General features: G+C 37.8%; 1 protein-coding gene across 6 annotated transcripts in view; it reads left to right on the top strand.

Annotated features, from left to right (window-relative positions):
- Positions 1-5,221: 5,221 nt before the first annotated feature.
- Positions 5,222-24,260, top strand: part of FAM120B (family with sequence similarity 120 member B) — a 46,808-nt gene continuing 27,769 nt past the window's right edge. For 2 of the 6 annotated variants that reach the window (XM_070733915.1, XM_070733913.1), the window contains exons 1-5: positions 5,253-5,382; positions 7,878-7,971; positions 12,231-13,294; positions 16,042-16,222; positions 18,167-18,262. In XM_070733915.1, coding sequence (XP_070590016.1) covers positions 12,269-13,294; positions 16,042-16,222; positions 18,167-18,262 — 1,303 coding nt within the window. In that variant the 5' untranslated portion in view covers positions 5,253-5,382; positions 7,878-7,971; positions 12,231-12,268. Of the gene's footprint in view, positions 5,383-7,877; positions 7,972-12,230; positions 13,295-16,041; positions 16,223-18,166; positions 18,263-24,260 lie in introns of all 6 variants that reach the window. The other 4 variants (XM_070733914.1, XM_070733912.1, XM_070733917.1 and 1 more) reach the window with 4 other exon arrangements.

Raw genomic sequence — 24,260 nt, forward strand, 5'->3', positions numbered from 1 at the left:
AGGGGAGGAAAAAAGAGAAATGAGAAAATGATTGAGACAGAGAATGAGATGAAAGAGAGAGAAACAAAAGAGAGAGAGAAGTGACTCTTGATTTAAAGCATATGATAAAAAGCACCCAAAGAATAAGAGAGAAAAGAAACCCAGCCCTCACCTGTTTTTGGAAAGGGTTCCAGAATGCGTACACACACACAAGGGGGGGGAGGAGACAGGGATGGAAAAAGAGGGGAGAGTGTCTTAGGGTGTAATTTTGTGTCATTTTGGTTGGTGGTGTGCCCCAGGATTTTGTAAATGTAAAAAATGTGCCGTGGCTCAAAAAAGGTTGAAAATCACTGCCATAAGGAATAGATGTGCGAAGTTTCGTTGAAATTGAAGGCAGTCGAGTGGGATCACCCGTCCACTTGACAAAGAATGACCCAATTGGAAAGAACTGGGTGCAAGTAGAGATATGAATGCTTCCTCTTAGAATATTTATTTCAGGACATTTTACTCATGGTGGGCAAAAATGTGGTGGTAAAATCTGCATTGTAGACTTTTGGGACACTTCTCACCCCACCCCCCCAATCCAAATATTGTTTGTAGACAATTTCAAAGTGGATCAAATAGAAGACCCAGCTTGTTCTAATGGTTAAAGCACCAGGGTAGAAATCAGGAGTCCAGTTGAGTTCTAGTCCCATTTGAGCCATGAAAGACAGCTGGTTGACCTTGAACCAATCATTCTCTCTCAATCCATGATGCTAAATAACAAGCTGGTCAATAAATTCCTATAATTTGGTTGATTTGAAAAAAGTGGACCCTGCACTTGCAGAAAACACTAGGAAGAAAATATATATCAGAATTTATCAAGTACCGGCCCGTTATCAAAATGAACACATTTATACTTGCAATCCATTATCTTCATAAACTAAAATATTACATGTACAAAACATATGTAAAATTAGAACTCTCATCCCATTTTTTCCACTTGTACTAAAGGGGGCCTATAATTTTAGGCTTTCAAGTATAACCTAAAACAGAGTGGCCTGAAGCTACAGTAAATCAAAATTAAGCATATTTTAGAAATAAGTTTTCCTTTGTCACATAAACAATAACTTGGCAGCAATTTTTGCTTATAAGATATTTCTCTAGAACATTTGTGATGTCATCAGATAATGTGTGCTCAGGCTTAATCTTTGTACTCATTCTAATTCAGTGTTTCCCAATCTTGGCAACTTGAAGATATTTGGACTTCAATTCCCAGAATTCCCTAGCCAGCGAATGCTGGCTGGGGAATTCTGGGAGTTGAAGTCCAGATATCTTCAAGTTGCCAAGGTTGGGAAACACTGTTCTAATTAGATATATAATAAGGCTGTAATACGAACAAAAGCACTGGTTTGTTGTCAGAACATTTCACTAGCAGATGAGCTTGTTGACTTATTTATTATTGAAAAGAGGGATGGGCTCTAGACCAGTGGTCTCCAACCTTTTCGACCACAGGGACCACCAAATTCACAATTTTAAATTCCACGGATCCTAATTCATAATTTTAAGTGCTGCAGACCAGTGGTGAAATCTAAAAAAATTCTCTACCAGTTCCGTGGGCATGGCTTGGAGGTCAGGTAGGCATGACTTGGTGGTCAGGTGACCGGGTGGGCGTTGCCAACTTGTAAAATGTGGTGAAACTCACTTAACAACACTCTTGCTTAGCAACCAAAATTTTGGGCTCAATTGTGGTTATAAGTTTGTTTGTTTGTTTCTCTCTCTCTCTCTCTTCCCTCCAAGATTTTTCTACAGACCACCAAAATTTTCTCATGGATCACCAGTGCATATACTTATTTTTTATCACTGAGGTTATTGACAAGACGTTATGCAAGAAGTTATGCCAGGCCATGGTTTATTGTCTACAATCTCTAGAGCTGTTTCACCCAGAGTGTGCCTAGGTTATTGTTTATTCCAGATGTCACAATCTAGACATGTTATATTGTTGCTGTGTGATTCTAAATTAAGGTGACCAGACAGTCCTGATTTTTAATAATTTGTCCCGTGTCCCGCAGCATTTTTAAAAAGTCCTGATTTGTTTTTGGCGGCCACATGGCGCCCCCAGCCTTCTCTCCGCCCCTCCTTTTCTCCCCCTCAGAAAATCTGACACAAAGATAAAAAGTTTGCCTCCCTTCCGCCCCCCCCCCCCCCCGCCAATCAAAATCTGTGAGACTTTCTGAAGAAAGGGTGTGTGGTCCCTGTTCCCTGTAAGCTGCGCGGCTGCTCACCCACCAATGAACTGCATAATATAATCTATTAATATATGTGCAATTAAGCATATAATTAATTGCATTATTAGGAGGCATAGAAATACAATAAATTAAATTAAATCTACTTATCCATTTTTTCTGCTAATATAACTCAAACGCATTACATTTTCTTCAGAATTCACTGGAGCTGCAGTATATTCAAACTAACTGCACTTAGAATTGCAATCTCATGGAAAGTCTCTATTTGCCAATAAATATATTTGAATACCCCTTTGCTTCTTTTTTTTACCATTTGCAGAAAATCTGAATCTCTTTTAATGCTTTTCTCATCGTTTCGTTCTTCACCTGAAGCAAAAGTTCTTTTCAGAAAATGAATTTCAGTCCTTTTTCAGATGTGATTTTGAAGTTTGGGGCTGCTATAGATTCTCTGCTTCTGGAGTGGGGACTTTTTCTGTGAGCATCTGCCTGTAGAAGAACACATGTGGGCACCTGCAGTGACAGGCTGCACATGGTCCACACTATTCAGATGTGGCTACAATGGTAAGCTTTTGTATAGGTAAAGTCACTAAATATATTAATCTGTGTTCCCCTGAGCATTGCCCCATTTAATTTCTTCATTGGCAATAACATCTGATCTAATCCTCCAGTTGGCTCCCTACTGTGCCCATTTTCCTTTGGAAAGATATGTGAAGTTATTCAAGTTTCCACCTGTTGCCTATTGAAGTCAGTTATGGGATTATCAAAACTTTCAGAGAGACACTCATGGTTCTGCTATGATAAGGGAACAGAAGGCAGCCTATTTAATATGCCTTAGAGCAGTGTTTCCCAACCTTGGCAACTTGAAGATATTTGGACTTCAACTCCCAAAATTCCCCAGCCAGCAAATGCTGGCTGGGGAATTCTGGGAGTTGAAGTCCAAATATCTTCAAGTTGCCAAGGTTGGGAAACACTGCCTTAGAGAATACAGTATTTTAAAATTTGGTTAAAAAAATTTATTAACCACCAATAAAGAAACTTTCTGGAGAAATTGCTAATGCTCTTTTGTGTAAAATTCCTATAACACTAGAAGGACAATGGCAAGAAACCAAACATCACTGTGAGTGCACCTTTTTACATTTTGCAAATGGTCAAAATTTTATTACACTTTTAATACTGTCACTAATAGAAACTGTGATCTATATGCCAAGCAGCTAAAAGTAACTCTAATCTCAGATGTAAGATTTCAATTTTGGGGACAATTTTGTTCTACTCTTCTCTGATCATCACTTCCTCGGTTTTGATTTGTTTTCACCCACAATGCATCCTTTAGCTCCATTGTAGCCCCACACAATGCCCATGGATATCAGGCTGTGATTGAAGACAGAAGCAGTTTTAAACAAACCAGCCCCTTTCTTTCCTGTCTATTGTTGTACCATAGACCTTCTGCATTCTGCTGCTAGGAAACCACCTTTTTAGAGCCTAGCTTCAAAAAAGGGAAAGACCCCCCCAATAAAAAATAAAGCAAAAATAGTTTCCTCGTTGCTTTGTTTAAGCAAGCCTTTTAAAAAAAATCCTGCAACAGCAGAATATTTGAGGGCATGCATTTTTTTATTTTATTTATTTATTTATTTTATTAGATTTGTATGCCGCCCCTCTCCGAAGACTTGGAGAAATACCCAATTCTTCTCCTCTTGCATCAGTGGACTAACATCAAAACAGTCAAGCCTTTTCACATTCTCTTGTGCACTGAACTATTTCACCAGAAACTTTAACTAAAGTTGAAGATGAAATGAAACTGAGATGAAAAGTAACATTTGTAAGCATTATTTCATTGTTTCCAATGGAAGGATAGAGAAAGTTATAGATAGCAAGTTGTTTCAGAGAAATACAATATGAAAGTAGCAATTACATCCAAAACAAAAACTATACAAAACTGTAACAAGTTAGTTAATTTTTTTGTTTGTTTGTCTGAGCAAGCATAGGATTGTAGTTTGTATAAGCATAACATAAGTAGTAAGTAATTATAAAAAGACAATAGGACAGGAGAGGGACAGTAGGCACAATGGTGCTTATGCACTCCTCTTATAAACCTTTTAGAAAAGGGGAGAGGTCAACTGTAGACAATCTGAGGTTAAAGATTTTGGGGTTGGGGAAAGAAACCAGAGTCAGGGAGTGCCTTCCAGGCGTTGATCACTCTATTGTTGAAGTCGTATTTTCTGCAATCTAGATAGGAGAGGTTTACGTTAAGTTTGAATCTATTACATGCTCGTGTGTTGTTGCAGTTGAAAGTGAAGCACAGTAGTCACTAACATTGACTACTACATGGCATCGGACCAGAATACCTTTGGGACCGCCTTCTGCCGCACGAATCCCAGCGATCAGTTAGGTCCCACAGAGTTGGCCTTCTCTGGGTCCTGTCGACTAAACAATGCCGTCTGGCAGGGCCCAGGGGAAGAGCCTTCTTTGTGGTGGCCCCAGCCCTCTGGAATCAACTCCCCCCCGGAGATTAGAACTGCCCCCAACCTCCTTGCCTTTCGCAAGCTCCTAAAAACCCACCTATGTCGCCAGGCTTGGGGAAGTTGATATTCTCCGTAGCTACTGTGATTTATGTATGGTTTGCTTGGGTTGTGTGATTAATTTTTATAAGGGTTTTAATCTGTTTTTTTAAACATTGGATTTGTACATTGTATATTGTGTTGTGAGCCGCCCCGAGTCTTCGGAGAGGGGCGGCAATCAAATCTAATAAATTATTATTATTATTTTTGTTGTTATTATTATTTATTGACATTTAACAAGGATATTTTGGAGCCCTTGCTCTGTTTCTATAAATGACTGGACATACCGGGGAAGATTTAACTTCCACTCTGCAATGGCATGCAACAGACACACGCGTTCTTTTCCTAAAAAAAACCCGCTAGATTTTGCATTTTGTCTTCTCGTCCACCAGCTCGTTAGGCTTTAGGGGCAAGGAGCGCGCCGGGTAGAGGATCACGTGACCGCTGCGAGCCCGTCTTCCCGGGGAAAGAACCATAGAGACTTAAAAATGCTGCGCACGCTCAGTCAACAACACTGCAAAGGGATGCATTGCAAAGGAAGCGTGCCGCGCAAACCCTGCGTCTGGCTCTGAGCTGGCCTCTTAATATTCCGGCCTAGAATCCCGAGAGTTAAGCGACATAAGGTACAAGCTTAAGGCTGCTGTCCTAAGAGTCCTTATTTTACGAACGCCAATTCTCTCCCAATTAATTTTTTTTTTCAATCAAGGGCCGTGCAATTGTTCCGAATATGCTGTAGGGTCCGAATATGCTGTAGGGTGCAATTAAAATAAGAGTTGCCCGGGAGAGTTGAGTAAGGACAATTACAACCCCCCGAAAATAAGGGCTTTGCTTAGCAATCTGTCCGAGGGGAACACCGTCCTTTGCAGCGGGGTATTCCCGTCCCTCCTTGCTCAGAACTAAGTCTGTTTCCTCCGGCTCCTGAACTTGGGGTCTGCTGACAGACAAAAGAACCTAAGAGTTGATGACAATAGAATAGAATAGAATAGAATTCTTTATTGGCCAAGTGTGACTGGACACAAGGAATTTGTCTTTGGTGCAGATGTTCTCAGTGTACATAAAAGAAAATATACATTTGTCAAGAATCATGTGGTACAACACTTAATGATTGTCATAGGGGTCAAATAAGCAATGAAGAAACAATCTTAATAAAAATCTTAGGATATAAGCAACAGGTTACAGTCATACAGCCCTAAGTGGGAGGAAATGGGTAATAAGAATGATGAGAAAAACCTAGTAGAAATAGTAGTGCAGACTTAGTAAAAAGTTTGACAGTGTTGAGGGAATTATTTGTTTAGTAGAGTGATGGTGTTCAGGGAAAAACTGTTCTTGTATCTAGTTGTCTTGGTGAGCAGTACTCTAGCAATGTTTTGAGGGTAGGAGTTGAAACAGTTTATGTCCAGGATGCGAGGGGTTAGTAAATATTTTCACTGCCCTCTTTTTGACTCATGCATTATACAGGTCCTCAATGGAAGGCAGGTTGGCAGCAATTTTTTCTATAATTGGGAATGAGATGTGTTCATGCAATATTGTACTTGATTGTGTCCAATCCTTTGGTCAATTTACCCAGCAGTGAGTGGTGGCGAGAAGCTAGAAAATTGAACCAGATTAATTGAGTTTAAGTGTTTTGGGGGTGAACCATGGAGGGGTTTCCTCCAATCTCCCTGCCCAGAAGTCCATATAATAAAATAAATAAATAATAAATGCAATGATTTATGGAAGACAATAAATGAACAGCATGCATCTTGGACATCAAGATACTTTTCAAGAGGAGGAAAGCAGAGCAAGGGGGTAGAATAGAAGGCAGGAATTTGTATTTCAGGGATGTCCACAGGGTGTGGTCAAAACATCAAGGAGTGGCCATGGGATGTGATCAAAATTTGGGGTGCTTTTATATGTGATGCATATTGCAAGACAGGCCAAAACTGCTAGAGATTCAGTAGTAATGTGACAGTTAGACTGAATGTCCAACTTTTAGCTTAACATACTTTGCTGTTTGATTATTCATGCTAAAGTGAGATGCAATACTAAATATATTTAGATGACATTTAAAACTTAAAATCCTAAATACATTTTCAGGTTCAATGAAATTCGCTGGATAGGCATCAATCAAAAAATGAAATCTTGGGTTGGCTTACTCAGTAAGCATGAGAGCATGTCAGGTTAAACTCAATTGTCCTTACTGTTGAGTAATATACCTGAACTATTTTACTGGAAGCAGACATTACAGTCAGCTATAATGTGGGTGCATGAACAGGATCATTATACATCATAGTTTTGAGTGAGCCAGGCATTTATGCCCTGATATTTTCAAAAATTCTAATTAGCTTCTGATTTAGCAGCATTTGCCCCTGGGTTGTTGTTGTTGTTGTTGTTGTTGTTGTTGTTGTTGTTGTTATTATTATTATTATTATTATTATTATTATGTGTGTATAAAACATAGATCCTGATTCCTTTATTGTATTTCCATTATAAGAGGAGAGATGCACTGACTGAATTTTTGGTGCCACACATTCCTAAATGTAGTAGGAAGCTATATCCTATTGACATTATTTCAATCTTGTTTATCTAGTTTATTTGTTGCTAGAAAGGATGTCATCTATGCTTAGTAGCTAAATATGCTGCGTTGCTGTGCCTTTAAATTTGACTTTATTATTTTTCTTTTTTTATTAATTTAATTTTATGTTACTAGAATGTTTAAACAAGATTCTTTTTTTCATCTAGATTAATATGAATGAATTAAGAATATATTCTTTTTCTGTATTAAAAAATAACTTCTAAGAAGTGAGGGGTAATTGTAACCCCTACTATGTGTTTAAATGTTTGTATGTTTGTGTGTGTTCTTTTATGAAAATTAATAAAGTTTTATTTTAAAAAAATTGAAACCAAATAGACATTCAACACATGAACAAAGCCCTTTTCATAAGTAATATTTCCACCTTTTACGATTTTTGCCTTGAGACTAAAAACCAGAAGAAAAGTAAATACCATTGAAATAAAATATCCTTATATGGGGCTGAAAGGAGTTGATGTTTAGTTTTAATATGTTTCAGAATGCTACTTGCTTTATTTAAAGTTTGATATTTTAAGTTTTGTGTCTCTCACCGCACATATATGAAAGACAGTCAAGAACCAGAAGTCTCTGGAAATATATACAGACTGGAGCCCTTCTCATCCTAGTAAAGGAAAGGAAGTCAAAGAGACCATTAAATCTGGTTAGTATTTTTACCAGGGTATCAGAGAGTGGAAATGAAATGGCATTATATTTTCTGGGATAGATAGATGCTTTGGTGCAAGTGCAGAATTGTTTTTATGTGCTCCATCTCCTTCTGACTGGGTTGATAGTCTCCAGTGGATTATTAGCAATGCAGTGGTACCTCTACTTATGAACTTAATTCATTCCGTGACCAGGTTCTTAAGTAGAAAAGTTTGTAAGAAGAAGCAATTTTTTCCCATAGGAATCAATGTAAAAGCAAATAATGCGTGCGATTGGGGAAACCACAGGGAGCGTGGAGGAGGCCCTGTTTCCTCCCAGGAGATTCCTAGAGAGGCTCCACAGAAGCTTCTCCCTGCCTTTTCCGGCCATTTCCTCCCAGGAGATTCCTAGAGAGGCCCCATGGCGGCTTCTACCTGCCTTTTCCAGTTACAGTTTTGGAGGCTCGGGTTTGTAAATGGAAAATGGTTCTTGAGAAGAGGCAAAAATAATCTTGAACACCTGATTCTTATCTAGAAAAGTTTGTAAGTAAAGGCGTTCTTAAGTAGTGGTACCACTGTATATTTCTTCTGTTGGCTTGCCTTTAATGCACATCAGTGTGCTTTCAACATTAATGCTACCATCAGCCAAGTAGATATCTGAGAAGTACCGTAAGTTCATTTCTGATGGACTGCACTACATCAGCAGTTATATTGCTGGTGCTGAAACCCAGTGTTCCACTGACAGAATTTATCATGTTCCAGTAATTCCCCTTATATTTGTGCTTCAGGATCTCAACTAACTTGTTATCCATACTTTGTGCATTAATTAATGGGTTAAACTCCAATCACCCTTTCCTTTCCACCTGTATACCCTTTGTTTATTTGTTAAATTAACAGTCATGCTAACTACCATCAAGGTTTAAGCAGTGATCCCCATTACTTTCATGAATTGATTTGTCCCGCATTTAAAGACACCCAAGTTGGTAGCCAACACATTATCTTATGATAAAATCCTGATTATCATTTAGAATTAAACCTGATGATTGTTTACCTTGAACAGATTTTAAGAAAAACTTACTCTATTATTTTCACCTTTGCATATAAAAAAATCAGCGATAAATTAAGACTCTTGTGGCACAGACTAGGTTCATAAATTCAGATTCAAGAAAAGAAGATTGTGTTCCCAAGAATATATTAGAAGGCAACCATCACTAGCTTTGTGTTATTTCTAGACTGATTGAAACATTTATTTTTGCACTATAGTAAAAAAGGAATGTGATAAAAGCACAGACGGGTAGAAATGATTAAAGAAAACCTAGAGGCATCTTTTAAAGTTGCAAGTTAAAAATCCAGTCATTTTCATGAATAGAAAATACTGAATGTAACACTTCCAAGGTATTTTGTACAATAACGAAAATGTGATAAATCAGCAGTGTGAAAGAATGATGTGATACTACTTAAGTGCTGTTAATTTTTACCCTGTCTGTATTAGAAATGAGATTTTATTTTCAGTAACACACAAAACAGAAGAAAAAACAGAATTTTGTGGCAGGAAGGGAGGGAGGGAAGAAGGGAGGGAGGAAGGAAGTAAAAAGAAACAAGTCTTAAATATATATTTTTAATTTTAAATGTACATGCTATGAAAACTTTTCTGTTCTTGTATTGTTTGCATTAAGAGTATTCCAACAATCAAGAAGTAAATAATATCTCAATCAAGGAAATACCAACACAGACAATTTTTTTAAAAACTTAATCATAAACAAGTTTTTTAAAAACTTAATCATAAACAACAGCCTAATCAATACACTGCCACCAATGGTGACAGGGCAAGCCACCAGTATATAAAAATAAAACCAAACCCCACTTCCTACTGGTGCCGATTAAGTTACCCAGTTTGGTAATGAAATTCAAGAAAGTTAAATTAAAGTCAGAAATACCACCAAGAACGCCACAGTTGAATCTGAACTACAAATACTTTTATTGCATTATATTTATATTTGTGCAAATGGTAATTTGTCAGTAAGATCCAATTCACTTTTAAAATTTTCTGCATCAAAATACATACTTGATCTTGTTATTTTCTAGCTTCCACTAAACATCCACTAAAGGTGAAAAACTGTTTCCTCAGTTTGATTACATTTCCAATAAATATTTGAAATTCCCTTATGCATTCTTAATAATTTATCCAGTACATCATTTCATAAAAATATCTGTAAGATTATAGTTTAAATTTCAAGCCATTCTTGCAATACTGTCCCATTGATCCAATTGTATATATCGTATTTTTCAGTATATAAGACACACCTTTTCCTCCCTAAAAGAGGCTGATAATTAGGGTGAACCTTATACTCTTAATGTATCTTTTCCCCCCCAGCCCTAAGTAGCTGCTAATGATCTTCCCAGCTCTTACCTTGCAGGCTCTTTCATTGTTTCTCTCTGTGAAGAATGTTTTCCAAGCCCTAAGGTTTTGCAGGATTTGTTTCATTACTTTTAACTTGCTCTGAGTAAGTTTCTTTCTAGCCCTAACCAAGTGCTAACAATGTTCCCAGCTCTTGCCGGCTTGCAAGCTCTTTCATTGTTAATCTCTGCCAAGAATGTATTCCATACCCTGTCTTTGATTTTTTTGTCATTCTCTATTTGCTCCAAATGTTTTTTTTCCAGCCCTAACCAGGTGCTAACAATGTTCCCAGCTTTTACCAGCTTGCAAGCTCTTTCATTGTTACTCTCTGCAAAGAAGAATGTTTTCCAAGCCCTAAGTCTTTGCAGGGTTATTTCCATTGCTCTACTTGCTCAGGCTGTTTCTTTCCAGGTGCTAATGATGTTCCCAGCTTTTACTGGTTGCAAGCTCTTTCATTGTTACTCTTTAACAATATTTTTTTTAAGCCCTTAACCAGGGTATAAAATAATGTGCGGAAGCTGATCAGACTAAGGACACTAGCAGATGAATACCTGGTAAGCAAATTCTTTTTCCTATTTTCCTCCCCCAAAACTAAGGTGCGTCTTATATTCCGGTGCATCTTATACTCCAAAAAATACGGTATCTTAAATCTTTTTGCCCATACAATCTTTAATGTTTAGTATCTTCTGTACCATTTTCAATAAATTCACACATATTAACAATAATATCATTATCTTTATAGAGCTCTATATCAAATTTAGTTTTACTGTTTTCAAATTGTAATGCTTTTTATCCAACTTTCCATTAGCTGATCATAGGAAATGTAGCAATTCAGCCTAGGTTAACCAATTTTGTTTAACTATCATTACTTTTGTATAAAAGGCTTCTTGTGGTGACAATCAAAAAGACATTTTAAAAGACAATTTTGACTTATAGGATATGTCTAACATTTCTTTTAAAGTCCACATTTACCTTGACTTTATCATACTCCTGAAAGCATTCCACAGCATTTCTCCAAATAGTCTATTGTTCCCCAAATTAAACATATTTTTAAAGTGTAAAGACTCTGATGATATGTCATACTTTGAATAGAAATATTATCTGAAGATCTGTGCAACTTATTTCTATTTTAAGTAGTGAAAAATAATGCTGAGATCAACTTAATAGAATACCCTATTTTTCGGAATATAAGACGCACTGGAGTAGAAGACGCACCTTAATTTTGGGGAGCAAAATGGGAAAAAGAATCTGCTTACCAGGTATTCATCTGGCTAGCGTCCTTTGCCAGCACATCATTCTATCCCCTAGTAAGGTTTTTTTTTAAACTTAATTCAGAGAGAGTACCAATGAAAGAGCTTGCAAGCCAGTAAGAGCTGGAAACATTAGTAGCACCTGGAAAGAAACATTTGGAGCAAGTTAGAGCAATGAAAAACCCCCTGCAAAGACTTAGGGCTTGGAAAACATTCTTCACAGAGAGTAACAATGAAAGAGCTTGTAAGCAGGTAAGAGCTGGGAACATTGTGAGCACCTGCTTAGGGCTGGAAAGAAACTTATTTGGAGCAAGTTAGAGCAATGGAAAAAACCCTGCAAAGACTTAGGGCTTGGAAAACATTCTTCACAGAGAGTAACAATGAAAGAGCTTGTAAGCAGGTAAGAGCTGGGAACATTGTTAGGGCTGGGGGGGGGCTACATTCAGAGTATAAGACGCACCCTAATTATCAGCCTCTTTTAGGGAGGAAAAAGATGCATCTTATACTCCGAAAAATACGGTACTTATTTAAAATCCTATCATCTTATCTCTCCTTTGGATAATATTGAAATGGATTGAAATTCCACTTGATAAACAATTATGACAACTATTCTCTTCTTTCTTTATTTTAGCTGGTGGAAGAAATAGAGTTTCCCTATCCAGTACAAATATGGGTGTTAGAGGCTTATATACATTTGTGGTTACTGCCTGCCCCGATGGATGCCAAGTGGTAAATCTGAAAGATGTGGCTGAAAACCATTGTAGAACTTACCCTGGATCTGTTCCTGTCCTTGTAGTAGATGCTTTGTCTTGTCTTCGACCCTGGTATACGCCAAAATCTTGGGTCTGTGGGGGCCAATGGCGTGAATATTGTTCCAGTTTGGAAAGTTTCATCAATCGCTTTACAACCGCTGGTATCAAACTAGTGTTCTGTTTTGATGGCCTTGTGGAGCAAAAAAAGCGAAAAGAGTGGGTCCAGCGAAGATTGAGAAATAACAAAGAAATAGCTAAGATCTTTGAGTTCATCAAAGCCAATAAGCAGCAGCCTGGAAGACAGATGTTCTTTATACCATCTGGGCTGGCCACATTTACACGTTTTGCCTTGAAATCTCTTGGTCAGGAGATGATACGTTCATTGCGAGAATCCGACTATGAAATAGCAAATTATGCACGAAATAACAATTGCATGGGAATTCTTGGAGATGACACAGATTACCTGATTTATGATACCGTTCCTTATTTTTCCATCAGTAAGCTACGCTTGGATTCGCTGGAAACAGTAACGTACTCAAGAGAAGATTTGTGCCATGGGCTTGGTCTCCATGTCTTAGACCTTCCCCTTTTTGCTTGCCTCCTTGGCACAGACATTGTTCCAGAAGGAGCTATGGGAGGTTTTCGGAATCGATGTTTATCTTCGTATCAGGCAAAAAAGCAAAGCCATGACAAGAAAACAGATACTATTATGGCTGTGGCAAATTATATTTCAACTGTTCCATGTGCTTCTGAGAGTTTGATGGATCTGGAAAAAATGCTGCCTTTGGGATCAGACAAATTAATACTGCGTAAAGGAATAGAGTCTTACCTGCTGCCTGGACAGCATTCTCCGTGGCTTCCTTGTGACTCCGCGTCTACATTACAGCTAGCAGCAGAGCAGAAGAAAGATTTCCCTGTTTGTTTAGATCAGGAGATCTTTCAGGTAATTCCTTACCTGGTTTACCCTATAGTTATAATGTATAGTTTATTAGATTTGTATGCCGCCCCTCTCCGAAGACTCGGGGCGGCTCACAACATAACGGTGATACAATACATTACAAATCCAATAGTAGAAAAATTAAATCAATTTAAAAAACATTAATAACATACCCTGTTTCCCCCAAAATAAATCAACCCCGAAAGTAAGACATAGAGGTTTCATAGAATTGCCTAATAAAAGGCATCCCCCAAAAGTAAGACATAGGAGACGTTTCGTTTCGCAGCATTCCCGAACAGAACATATATAACATATGTTTGAAGAAAGTATAATTGTTGTACATGGAAATAATGGTACGGAAGTAGTAAGAAATTCTTGATAGGATTCACAGTTTGCCTGGTTATGCTGGTTTGCGATGACAACTACTGTTCAATTTTTTTGTTCAGCAATAAATGTGAATTCTTCATTGAAAAAAAATAAGGCATCCCCTGAAAATAAGACGTAGCACATCTTTGGGAGCAAAAATTAATATAAGACGCTGTCTTATTTTCAGGGAAACAGGGTAGTAAAATCTCTAACTATACAATCATACACATTCAACCTAATCCATCATACAGTAAGGCCGAAAACATAATAAAAAAGGGGGGAGAAGGTGGTAATTATCCCCACGCCTGGCGACAAAGGTGGGTCTTCAGCATTTTATGGAAGGCGAGGAGGGTGGGGGCTGTTTGAATCTCTGGAGGGAGTTGATTCCAGAGGGCCGGGGCTCTTCCCCTGGGTCCCGCCAGCCGACATTGGTCGCCGGGACCTGGAGAAGGCCAACTCTGTGGGACCTAATCAGCCACTGGGATTCGTGCGGCAGAAGGCGGTCTCGGAGATATTCTGGTCTGATGCCATGAAGGGCTTTAATGAAGCAAATTGTTTTTCGCTTCAATCTAATTCAGACAATTTACAAAGAGCTGGTACTTTGGATACATAGATGGATATTTTATCTGCCATATTTATTTATTCATTCGACTTCTATGCCACCCAATCCCGAAGGACTCAGGGCGTCTTACAAAATAATATAATAAATACAAGCAATAAAAAGTAGTCGAATATATAATATATCTAAATCTAAACCCTGTAATATAAAAAAGCAGTCATAATCCTAAACATACACACCATTCATACAATTTGGCCACAAAAGATGTACAATTCATGTCCCCCAGGTCTACCAGCAAAGCCAGGTCTTCGTGGCCTTGCAGAAGGCCAGTAGGGTGGGAGCAGTACAGACATCAGGGCGTAGTTATTTTCCATAGAGCCGGGGCAGCCACAGAGAAGGCCTTCCCCCGCAGTCCCACCAACCTACATTGTTTAGTTGACAGGACCCAGAGGAGGCCAACTCTGCGTGATCTTATTGATCTCTGGGAGGTATGTGGCAAGAGGCAGTCCCGTAGATAGTCTGGCCCTGAGCCATATAGGGCTTTATAGGTAATAACCAACACCTTGAATTGTGCTTGGAGACTAATAGGAAGCCAGTGCAGCTCGCGGAGCACATATTCAGTATTAGTACTTCTCTATGTTGTTTTCTTTGCAGGGGGTAGAGGATATTCTGTTCTCCTTTTACATTAAACCTTCGTTAGTCTACGATACAGAACAAAGTTGGACTACTCATAGTCCACCTATGTGGACTATTAGGTTCATTTTTACGGCCTTATGGTGGATAAAATTAGGACCCAAATTGTTGGGGACAATATGCTGATTCTGTAAAATTAATTAGAGAGGGCTGTAAAATCACTATGAAGTGGTATAGAAGTCTAAATGCTATTGCTATTGAAGATGGCATAAGAGCAGTAATGGTCAGCTAAAATCTTTACTGCCACACTGTGGGTGTGGCTTATTTTGTGGGTGTGGCTTAACAGCCATGTGACTGGGTAGGAGTGGCTTACTGGCCATGTGACCAGGTGGGAGTGGCTTGAACGATCATCATCGTTCAAGTGAACTGTTAAGTCCTCGGCTTACAACCTTACTAGTGTTGCTTGCTGGGGTGACAATTTGCTTTGTGTTTCCTGCGCTCTCCTTCCTGGATTGCCCCCCCACCCCACCTCAGGCTGGGTAGCGAGGTGAACGGATGCTGCCAGAAACATAAATGCTGCCAGCGCTGCTTCCATCCACGCCTTCTGCTTGCACCTCAGGCAGGAGGTGGCCGCATGAGGCTGGAGGGGAGCCAGGCGGGAGAGAGGGAAGCTCGTCTGAGGCCAGGAAGGAGGAAAGAGGAAAAAAGCAAGGAGCGCAGATGGAGCAGCAGCAGGGGGAAAAAGGAGAGCCGAGCCCAGACCAGTAATCCAGGAAGTGACAGCCGCCAATCACCTGGAGCTGTGCACGCATCTTCATTTCCGCTGGTGGAACTATGTTCCACTCTGTCCTGCCTGCTGCCCATCCCTGCATAAGAGGTGATTGATGTGTGTGTGTGTATAAGTGTATATACACACAAACGGTGAAACAAACAGTAACATAAGTACAGAAAATCAACACTAGGTTTAGTCTGTCTTTTTTAATCTTAATCTCTTATAAGGAAAGGGTTGAAAATTTCATTCATTTCCCTCCAAATGTCACCAACATCACTGCTAGGGTCTCTGTGGCACTCATAAATTGGGGCGGGGGGGAGGGATGAATTAAAGGTGTGTTCTGGAGCTTTAAAAAAACCAATTCAGTCTTAAGCGTAGAATGACAACAGAAAAGCAAACTTTTTTTTATTCTGTTTGTGACAGATAGCTGAAGAACAATACATGAAAACCGAAAATAATGGGATATACAGTATCCTAAGCCATGCAGAAGTTGAGTGTAGCAACACGTTGGAAGATGAATATGATACCTCCCTTCCTGGACAGGCACTTATCTATCGTCCTGTTCGCCAGCATGTCTATTCCATCCTGCTGGAGTCTGCAAAAGGTAAAAGGGTGCATTAGAAATTTATTGTTGAATCCTGGAAGCTGGGAGTAACGAACTGCAACTGGGTCACATGCTTATGCACAAGCTTTGAAAAAGCGATTTCTGAAGTTTTGCAGTTTCTAAATGCAAGGCTCGCATAGATACACAATTTAGTCCTTGATACTGTAGTCAAGCCACATGTAATTAATTAGAAGAAGACCATTGGAAATAATTGAAGGGAATTGTGTGCACTTGAGGGCTGGTGCATTTTTGAACCTTTTAAGGAGATCTTGTAAAACCCCCATAATCAAATACTTGTGAAAGCTGTTAATAATCGAGCAAGCAGAGCAAAACTGCATAGCCTAATATAGATTTTTTAAAAATATTATTTTAACAAAAACATATGCTTTCCTCCCGAGTGTTGTAATAATAATTCTAAACGAGATTGAAGATATTAACATATTTTCCCCAAAATTATGTTTAGAATAATAATGAAGGACAATGAATTTTAATAGAAATATGACAGGGAAAAAAAGTACAATTCTGCAAATGGATTGCGTAGTCAAACCATTATTTCAACAAAACGTGGGATGAAACAGAAACATTTTGTATGACTTTTTAGTTTTTGGGAGCATACATTTTTATTCCAGGTATATGGAACACAGTTACATTGATCTTTGATAGATTAATTTTCAAATTAATTATTTTTCTCTTTGCATTATATAAGCTATCTAACATTCATGCAAATTACTTAGTTTGTCATCTACAAAAGTACTTACACTCCACAGCCAAACACCTTCAATGTAATAAATAATTCTTCATGAATGCACTACATTCATAAATACATTAAAGAGCCAAGGGAATATTATACATTCTGATCTTACATCCTACTGTGTATTTAACCATTTGCTAATTATTCTACTCTCTTGCATACTTTACTTCCATCATATGCCTTTCTCCCTATAGGGTGAACCTAGCATTCAGCTAGGGTTCTCTTCGTCCAATCACATCGAGGACTGAGCCTGCCAATCATTTTGAAAGACAATTCCGGCCACCATCTTGGAACTTCCCACAGTTTTAGTCTCAGTCCTTCATGAAATTGGATGTGGATCTTTTTATCTGATTGCTAGTTAAACCTATTAGAGGTTAGAATAGAATAAACCTGGAAGAGATCTTGGAGGTCTGTAGTCCAACCCCCTACTCAAGCAGGAGACCCTCTATCCGTGATGGCAAACCTATGGCAAGCATTGCTCTTCTATAAACTGCTTAGAGAGGGCTGTAAAGCACTGTGGAGCAGTATATAGGTCTAAGTGCTATTGCTATTCTTAACAAGCTTTAATTTTAATTGAAACGTATTTGAGTCCTCATTTTACCAACCAAGGAAGGAAGGAAGGGTGAATCAACTTTGAGTCTGGTGAGGTTTGAACTGCCAAATAGTCAGCAGGTTAACAGAACAATATTGGCTCCTAAAATATGGAATACTGTTTGGGTAAGTGCAGATAGAGCACAGGGTAGGTGTAAATAAGCTTTTAGTTATGTTGTTACAATAAATCTTTTCCAAAGTTTCAATGCATTTTTATAGTTTTTCCCCTTCCATTTTGATGTTTGGATTTTTAGGGGGAAATGTGCATTAAGATTACGATAGAGATGGTGTGATGGCAAAAGTTTTAATTGTACTCTAAACATACAATTCTGAGAAAATTTCTATGTAGGATCCATTGGGGTTTAAGAATGAATAGAATGGAATAGAATGGAATAGAATGGAATAGAATAGAATAGAATAGAATTCTTTATTGGCCAAGTATGATTGGACACACAAGGAATTTGTCTTTGGTGCATATGCTCTCAATGTACATAATCCCCATTAAGATATGAGAATGAGCCTAAACCATCATATTCTTTATTTACAAATTGTACGATGTCTGTTCTCATCTAAACTCATTGAACCAATTATCTATTCTTTAGATGCCAGTGGAGCTTATCCTGTAGTCAAGGAGTGGTTTGTATATGCTGGAAATTCCTTGCAGCAGCCAGACCTAGTGCAACCCAAAGAATTGCCAGGTAAAACAAGATTTCCTTTTGTATTAAAATGTGAACTAAATATAAAATGTTTGTTAAAAAATATCCTATCAGACATTGTAGTTTTGAGAATCGGGCATTACTAAGAAGTCAAGTTAATTTTTTTTAATTGTAGTATGCCAAGAAAATGATGTAAGCCTCGGAAATGTTTATGATTCCTAAACATAATAAACATCAGTAAAATTCCATGCATCAAGAATCGGAAAAACAACTGTACAGTATTTTTAAAAAAACAACAACACCAAACAGCATTGTTTCCAAACAAAACATAAGGAGAAGACCCAAGAAAGATTCAGAAAATTGAAAGATTCAATTTTCATATGTAGATACTGTAGGTTAAAATAGTTATTATTGTCCTATGATCAATGTAGAGTCAACTTTTCTTGTTTAGGGATGAAATTTTAAATTAAGATGCCGCTTTTAATAAAGCCCTGCCATTTATGAGTCCAGCCAACCCTAATTTACTACTCAAGCACATTTGATAGAAACACTCGTTGCAGAGTCCTGAACATTACCCGTACATATTTAATTACCAAGAATGAACTCTGAACAATACATTGGAAATCAGTACAGTTCTTTCAGCGTAACTATGTATATACAAATAATTCTTCCTAAGCAACTAACCTTGACAGATGCTGCTTCCAAGCATGAGAAAAGTCCGCTTCTACATGTTTGATACATGTATGAGGAAAGCCTCCCCCTGCATCAGGTGGACCACTGGATAGGACAGATACTGACTACAGTAGATATAGTCCTGATTCTGCAAGACTATTCTTGTGTTCCTAAAAAGTAGTGTGGTGTGTGCGTGCGTGCGTGCATGCACACAATCACACCAGTGAAGCGCTGCTCTTCTTACCTGTTACCGGAGCTCCCTTGGAAGTGGTCGTGCGCACGCCTGTTGGTGCAAGATTTGGCTTTTGTGCATGCGCAGCAGGCCAAATCTTGTGCAAGGAGGCGCATGAGAGCGAGATTTCAGCTATTTTTGTCTACATTTTTTCTAGCAAAAATGCATGCATCCAGGATTTTCCTACAGGAGTTGCACACCTGGAAATACCTGGAAACACCAGCTGCTTCCCATCAGTGAATCACACATTACTAGAAGCCTAGTAGGCCTATATCTACTGTAGAAGCAGTCATAATGTAAGCACCAAACTTAAGAAAATATATTAATTACTCATGGAGTAGAAACTCCAAAGATATTCCAAGATTGTATTTCTGTTCCTTTCAAGAATGCAGCCTTAACAGTTAATAGTATGGAACAATAAGAAATCAAGAGATTGTAACAAGGAACAGCTTGTCTGGATAATCCAGAGTAACTAGTACAATTTATGTTCATAATTGTTTAACCATAAACTAGAGTGCTCGGGATCTAGATTAGGCCTCCCCTGTTGTCCTCCGGATATGTTAAAATCTTAGATTAGAGAAGGCTGATCCAGATAATCTCAACCACCCAGCCCTTATTACTTGCAATAGATCTGCATATTTATTACATTTCTAACAAAGTCTTAATGTGGGATTTGAAACGGTGTATAATTCAAGAGATTAAGTCTGTATAAAGAGATGTTTGTTTGATCTTCACTAATATTAAAGGTTTCTCCTGTCACTTGTGACTGACTTGAGGAGATGGTGCTCCTCTCCAATTCTCACATTGAGGGAGCCTGTGTTGTCTGAGACAGTTGTGTTATCATTATATGGGCCAGCATAAAAATACAGAATGCAGTAATTTTCCAGCCAAAGTGGTACCTATTTATCTACTCACATTTTGCATTCTTTTGAACTGCTAGGTTGGCAGGAGTAGGAGCAAGTAATGGGAGCTCACCCTGTACATCGCTCAGATCTTAAACCCTGGTGTGTTTTCCAGATAAAAAGCTCAGCCTGTTAACCCCTAAGTTAACATGCCCCCTATTAGCAAATCATGACATAAAGTTTCCCTAATAAGAACCTAGTTTATCAGATGCCAGAGGACTTTAATTTAAGCGGTTGATTAAGCTTCATCTTTATGATTAAGGACATTCTGTCCAATAGATTTATCTGATAGGTTCCATTCATCTCAACATCCTAAAGTAGTGGTTCTAAACCTGGAGGTCAGGACCCCTTTGGGGGTCGAAAGACCATTTTGCAGGGGTCGCCTAAGACCATGGAAAAAGACAAATTTCCCATGGTGTTAGGAACTAAAGCTTCTATTCTAGCGCCTTGAAACATATTTTTACAATCCGACCAATCAGGTGTTTATAGTGGGGGTGTCCCTCTGAACTTCCTGCCAATCAGCTTAAAGCTCTGGTACTAGACTTATGGTTGGGGCTCACCACAACATGAGGAACTGTATTAAGGGGTTGCGGAATTAGAAAGGTTGAGAACCACTGTCCTAAGGGAAACCAGTATAAGCAAAGAACAAACGTTCTCTGAGATGTAAAGTAAATCCTTCCTCTCTAAAGGAAAAGAAAATAGTAATAAACATAATTGAAGAAGGACTATATTTCAGTAGTAAAACAGGTGTTCTGCATGCCAAAGGTTTCTTCTCTGTTCCTGATATTTGCAGGTAGAGTAGGAAAGCATGAAAGCCTGCTAGGAATTAACATAGATCACATTATTATTTATTTTATTTGTATGCCGCTCCTCTCCGTAGACTCGGGGCGGCTCACGGCTGACGTAGATGGGCAGTGATCTAACTTGGAATCAGCCACATTCCCATTTCACATCTAGGACAGTCAAAAACATCCTTAGAGGACTTTGTGCTGATTCAGTCATTTATTGCATTGATAATGAGAATATATGGGGAGAAAGTAGTATGTACATTGTATGGAGGAAATAATAGCAAAATAACAATAGAAATTTCTTGATTGAAAAAATAGTCAGGCTGGATGAAAATTTAATTCTAATTCTCATTTTCGTTGTGAACACATATTGCCGGTGTGATATGACTTGAAATTAAGAAATCTTAAAAACTGAGTTGTTTCTCTTGTTGGACCAGACTGCTAAGGAATGGTCTATTCCAGCGGTGGAATGCTCCTGGTTTGACCCGGTTCTTAGAACCAGTAGAGCGGGTGATGGGAGGTTCCGCCCACTGGCCCGAAACGCTTCTGTGCATGTGCAGAAGCGTCGCATGCAAACATGTGAACTGGTAATAAAGGGTTTTAGAACCCACTATTGGTCTATTCTTTGGGTGGGAGTGAGTCTATGTCAATTAGGGCAGAAAATATCTGCCCTAAATCTAGACAGAGGATTGACATAGTAAAAAAAAAAAAGGCTGTTTTTAAAATGCATGCAACATGGGGAAATAATTTTATACTCTCCTATTTTTTTTTCCTTCTATGGATGCAACAACACTAAGCGATCTCTTGTGGATTTTGCTTGCAGAAAATCATATTTGGGCTGAATATAAGTATGAGAGATGTCAATAAAACATTCCCTCAAAAGGAGGATTTATAGTACGGGTTGCCTTTGAGAAATGTTTGTGACTTCCTCAGAAAGGAAAGTCTGTTACATTCTTTTTTAGACTAGTCCAGAAGAGTTCCAGTTTATTTTTAGTACAATATTCCAAAGCAAATATTTTTTTCTATAAGGTTCAGTCTAATTTTGTATGCCTGAAATTTTCTCACGGACTTTTATTTTCTGGAGGATTAAACTATAGTTCACCAAATACGGAGTTGGGCACTGGGACACTTAAATCATAAAATGCTTTACTACAGCATTTCAGTTGAAGTCAATGAAGAAAAACAAATTCAAGTTCACATTCGTTTAAACTGTATTTTTAAAATCAATACACATACATATAGATACATATAGTTGGACGCATTACAGGACAAATCTAGTTAAAATCATGTTCCAATAAACTTTTTTGTTATTTAACAATGATTAAACTCACAACCTCATGCTGATCATAGTTAATAAATGTCTATTTAATAAGGCAACATTTTTGGCTCCCAGAAAAAATAATCCATAGAAAGAAAACCATGTTGTGACTGGTCAGAATCCAGTCATACAGCCTTTACAGTCATATAAGTTACTAAGTTGTGATTAAATTGGTAAATCTAACAGTTTTTTAAAAAAATTTAAAAATTAATTTAGTAGAAAAGAATCCGTTGGATTTAGGTGACCACGCACATTTGTCTGAGGTATTGGCCGATGCCAATTCTCAAGGGACATCCTTCAATCTTAGATCAATATCAGAAACAGCTTTCCATATCTTACATAATTCTTTACTGAGGGCACATTAAAATGCTTTCAAGAGAAATTGCGAGGCAGCTATGTGACAACCTACAAGGAAACCAGCATCATTTTTGGCCTCTAGAATCTCTTTGGGGTTGTTTTTTTTTTTTTTTTACTAAAACCCTGTGGCTTATTAGACAGAATCAGATAGATTTGTAACCCAAAAATCTAAAGCAAAAAATATTTATAAATAAATAAGAATAAAAAGAAGGATATGTTTTATTTGGTTCTAAAAGATGGAAATACCAGAAACTGTCTGGCACAATATGATATTCCTGAAAAGGCCCAATTCTTAATGGCCGTTTGCAACATCAGGTTTGTCAGCGGTATCTGGAAAAGGATTTCTGAAAAGTTTCGGAAATTATAGTTATATGAGACAAGATCTTTGTTCAGATACTCAGGTCTCAGGCTGCCCAGAGATTTAAAAGTTCGAGATTCTATATAATATTTTAGTGGGACTTATTCCTAAATATCCTAGGATGCATTATTAAATAGATTTGTGAGAAGAAACCCCAATGGAATTCAGCAAGGCTTTTGCATGAACACATTTAGGATTGCCTCTTAAAATATTTGTATTATTGCCACCATTATTAGTGTCAGTGACGTTTAAAGGTAACCTGAAGACTGTCACGGTAGCTCTTAATGATAAACTTGTTTTCCTGTTTTATTACTTTTTACTCATGTATTATTTTGCTAATTAAAAGTATACCTGAATTGCTTCTCAGTTCAAAAGCTCCTACAGAAATTTGCTCATGAGATCTTCTTTCTTTTACAAAAGAAAAAAATGTATGTACAGCATAAGTAATGAAAGAGAGAAAAACAGAAATGCCTTTAATTGTGGGCTATTTAGATATTCTTGCAGTAGAACATGGTGTGGTACTCCTAACCTATATGTACTCCTAACCTACATGTAGCTTTGTGTGGGAAAGTACACATTTTCCTATGCACCTGGGGCCTTAAACTTAAGAAAATTCACACTTGGAAAGAAACTAGTCTTAAGGGTGAAGAACAAAATATTTATTTTCTGTTTTGGATCGTCAGAAAAAAGTACCGTTTGGTTAAGTGAGTTTTGTTTGCTAAACAAACAAGCTCTTTTTCCCTCAGTTATACCTCAACACTGTAATTATTTATAGCAGCCAAGTAGTTTACTCACAGGAATGCAACTTCTCTTTGTAATGATTTAAAAAAAGAAAAAATATACACTAGTGTAGCTTAGACAATTGGGTCTTCAAATGGTACCCGGTTTGTCTGAAATACAGAATTAAAACACTGCCTGGCAAGAATTTATCCACTTACTAGATGAAAATTTTTAATTTTAGATTTATCATTATTTTGGCAATTAAGTAAAAATTATAAAGAGTGACACTTGAATCTCTGTTTTTGGTAAGGCAGTATCTCATAAGAAATATAAAATGTGATATAACATAAGGGATTGAAAATAGTCCTTGTTAAAAATTGTATATAATACCTTCATAGAGGCATCCTGGTTTTGCAATCTCTAATTATTCCTTAGGTAATAAGATTAATAAACATTAATAAGATTAATAATTCTTATTTTGAGACTATTTCCAAATGCAGATTAAATTCCCTTGTAAGACTTGATACTCTTATAATATAAAAGAAATGCCCTGCCCAGCAATTTCTGATACATGAATAATACGGTAATCATAAAGCTAGAACATGTGAACATGTGGTTTCTTATTTTATTAAACAAAAAAGCAGGATGTCCCTTTCATTATTTAATACTCAGTGATCAACCGCTTTGGGATTG

The sequence above is a fragment of the Erythrolamprus reginae genome, chromosome 1 (genome assembly GCF_031021105.1).
Source record: "Erythrolamprus reginae isolate rEryReg1 chromosome 1, rEryReg1.hap1, whole genome shotgun sequence".
NCBI lineage: Eukaryota > Metazoa > Chordata > Lepidosauria > Squamata > Dipsadidae > Erythrolamprus > Erythrolamprus reginae.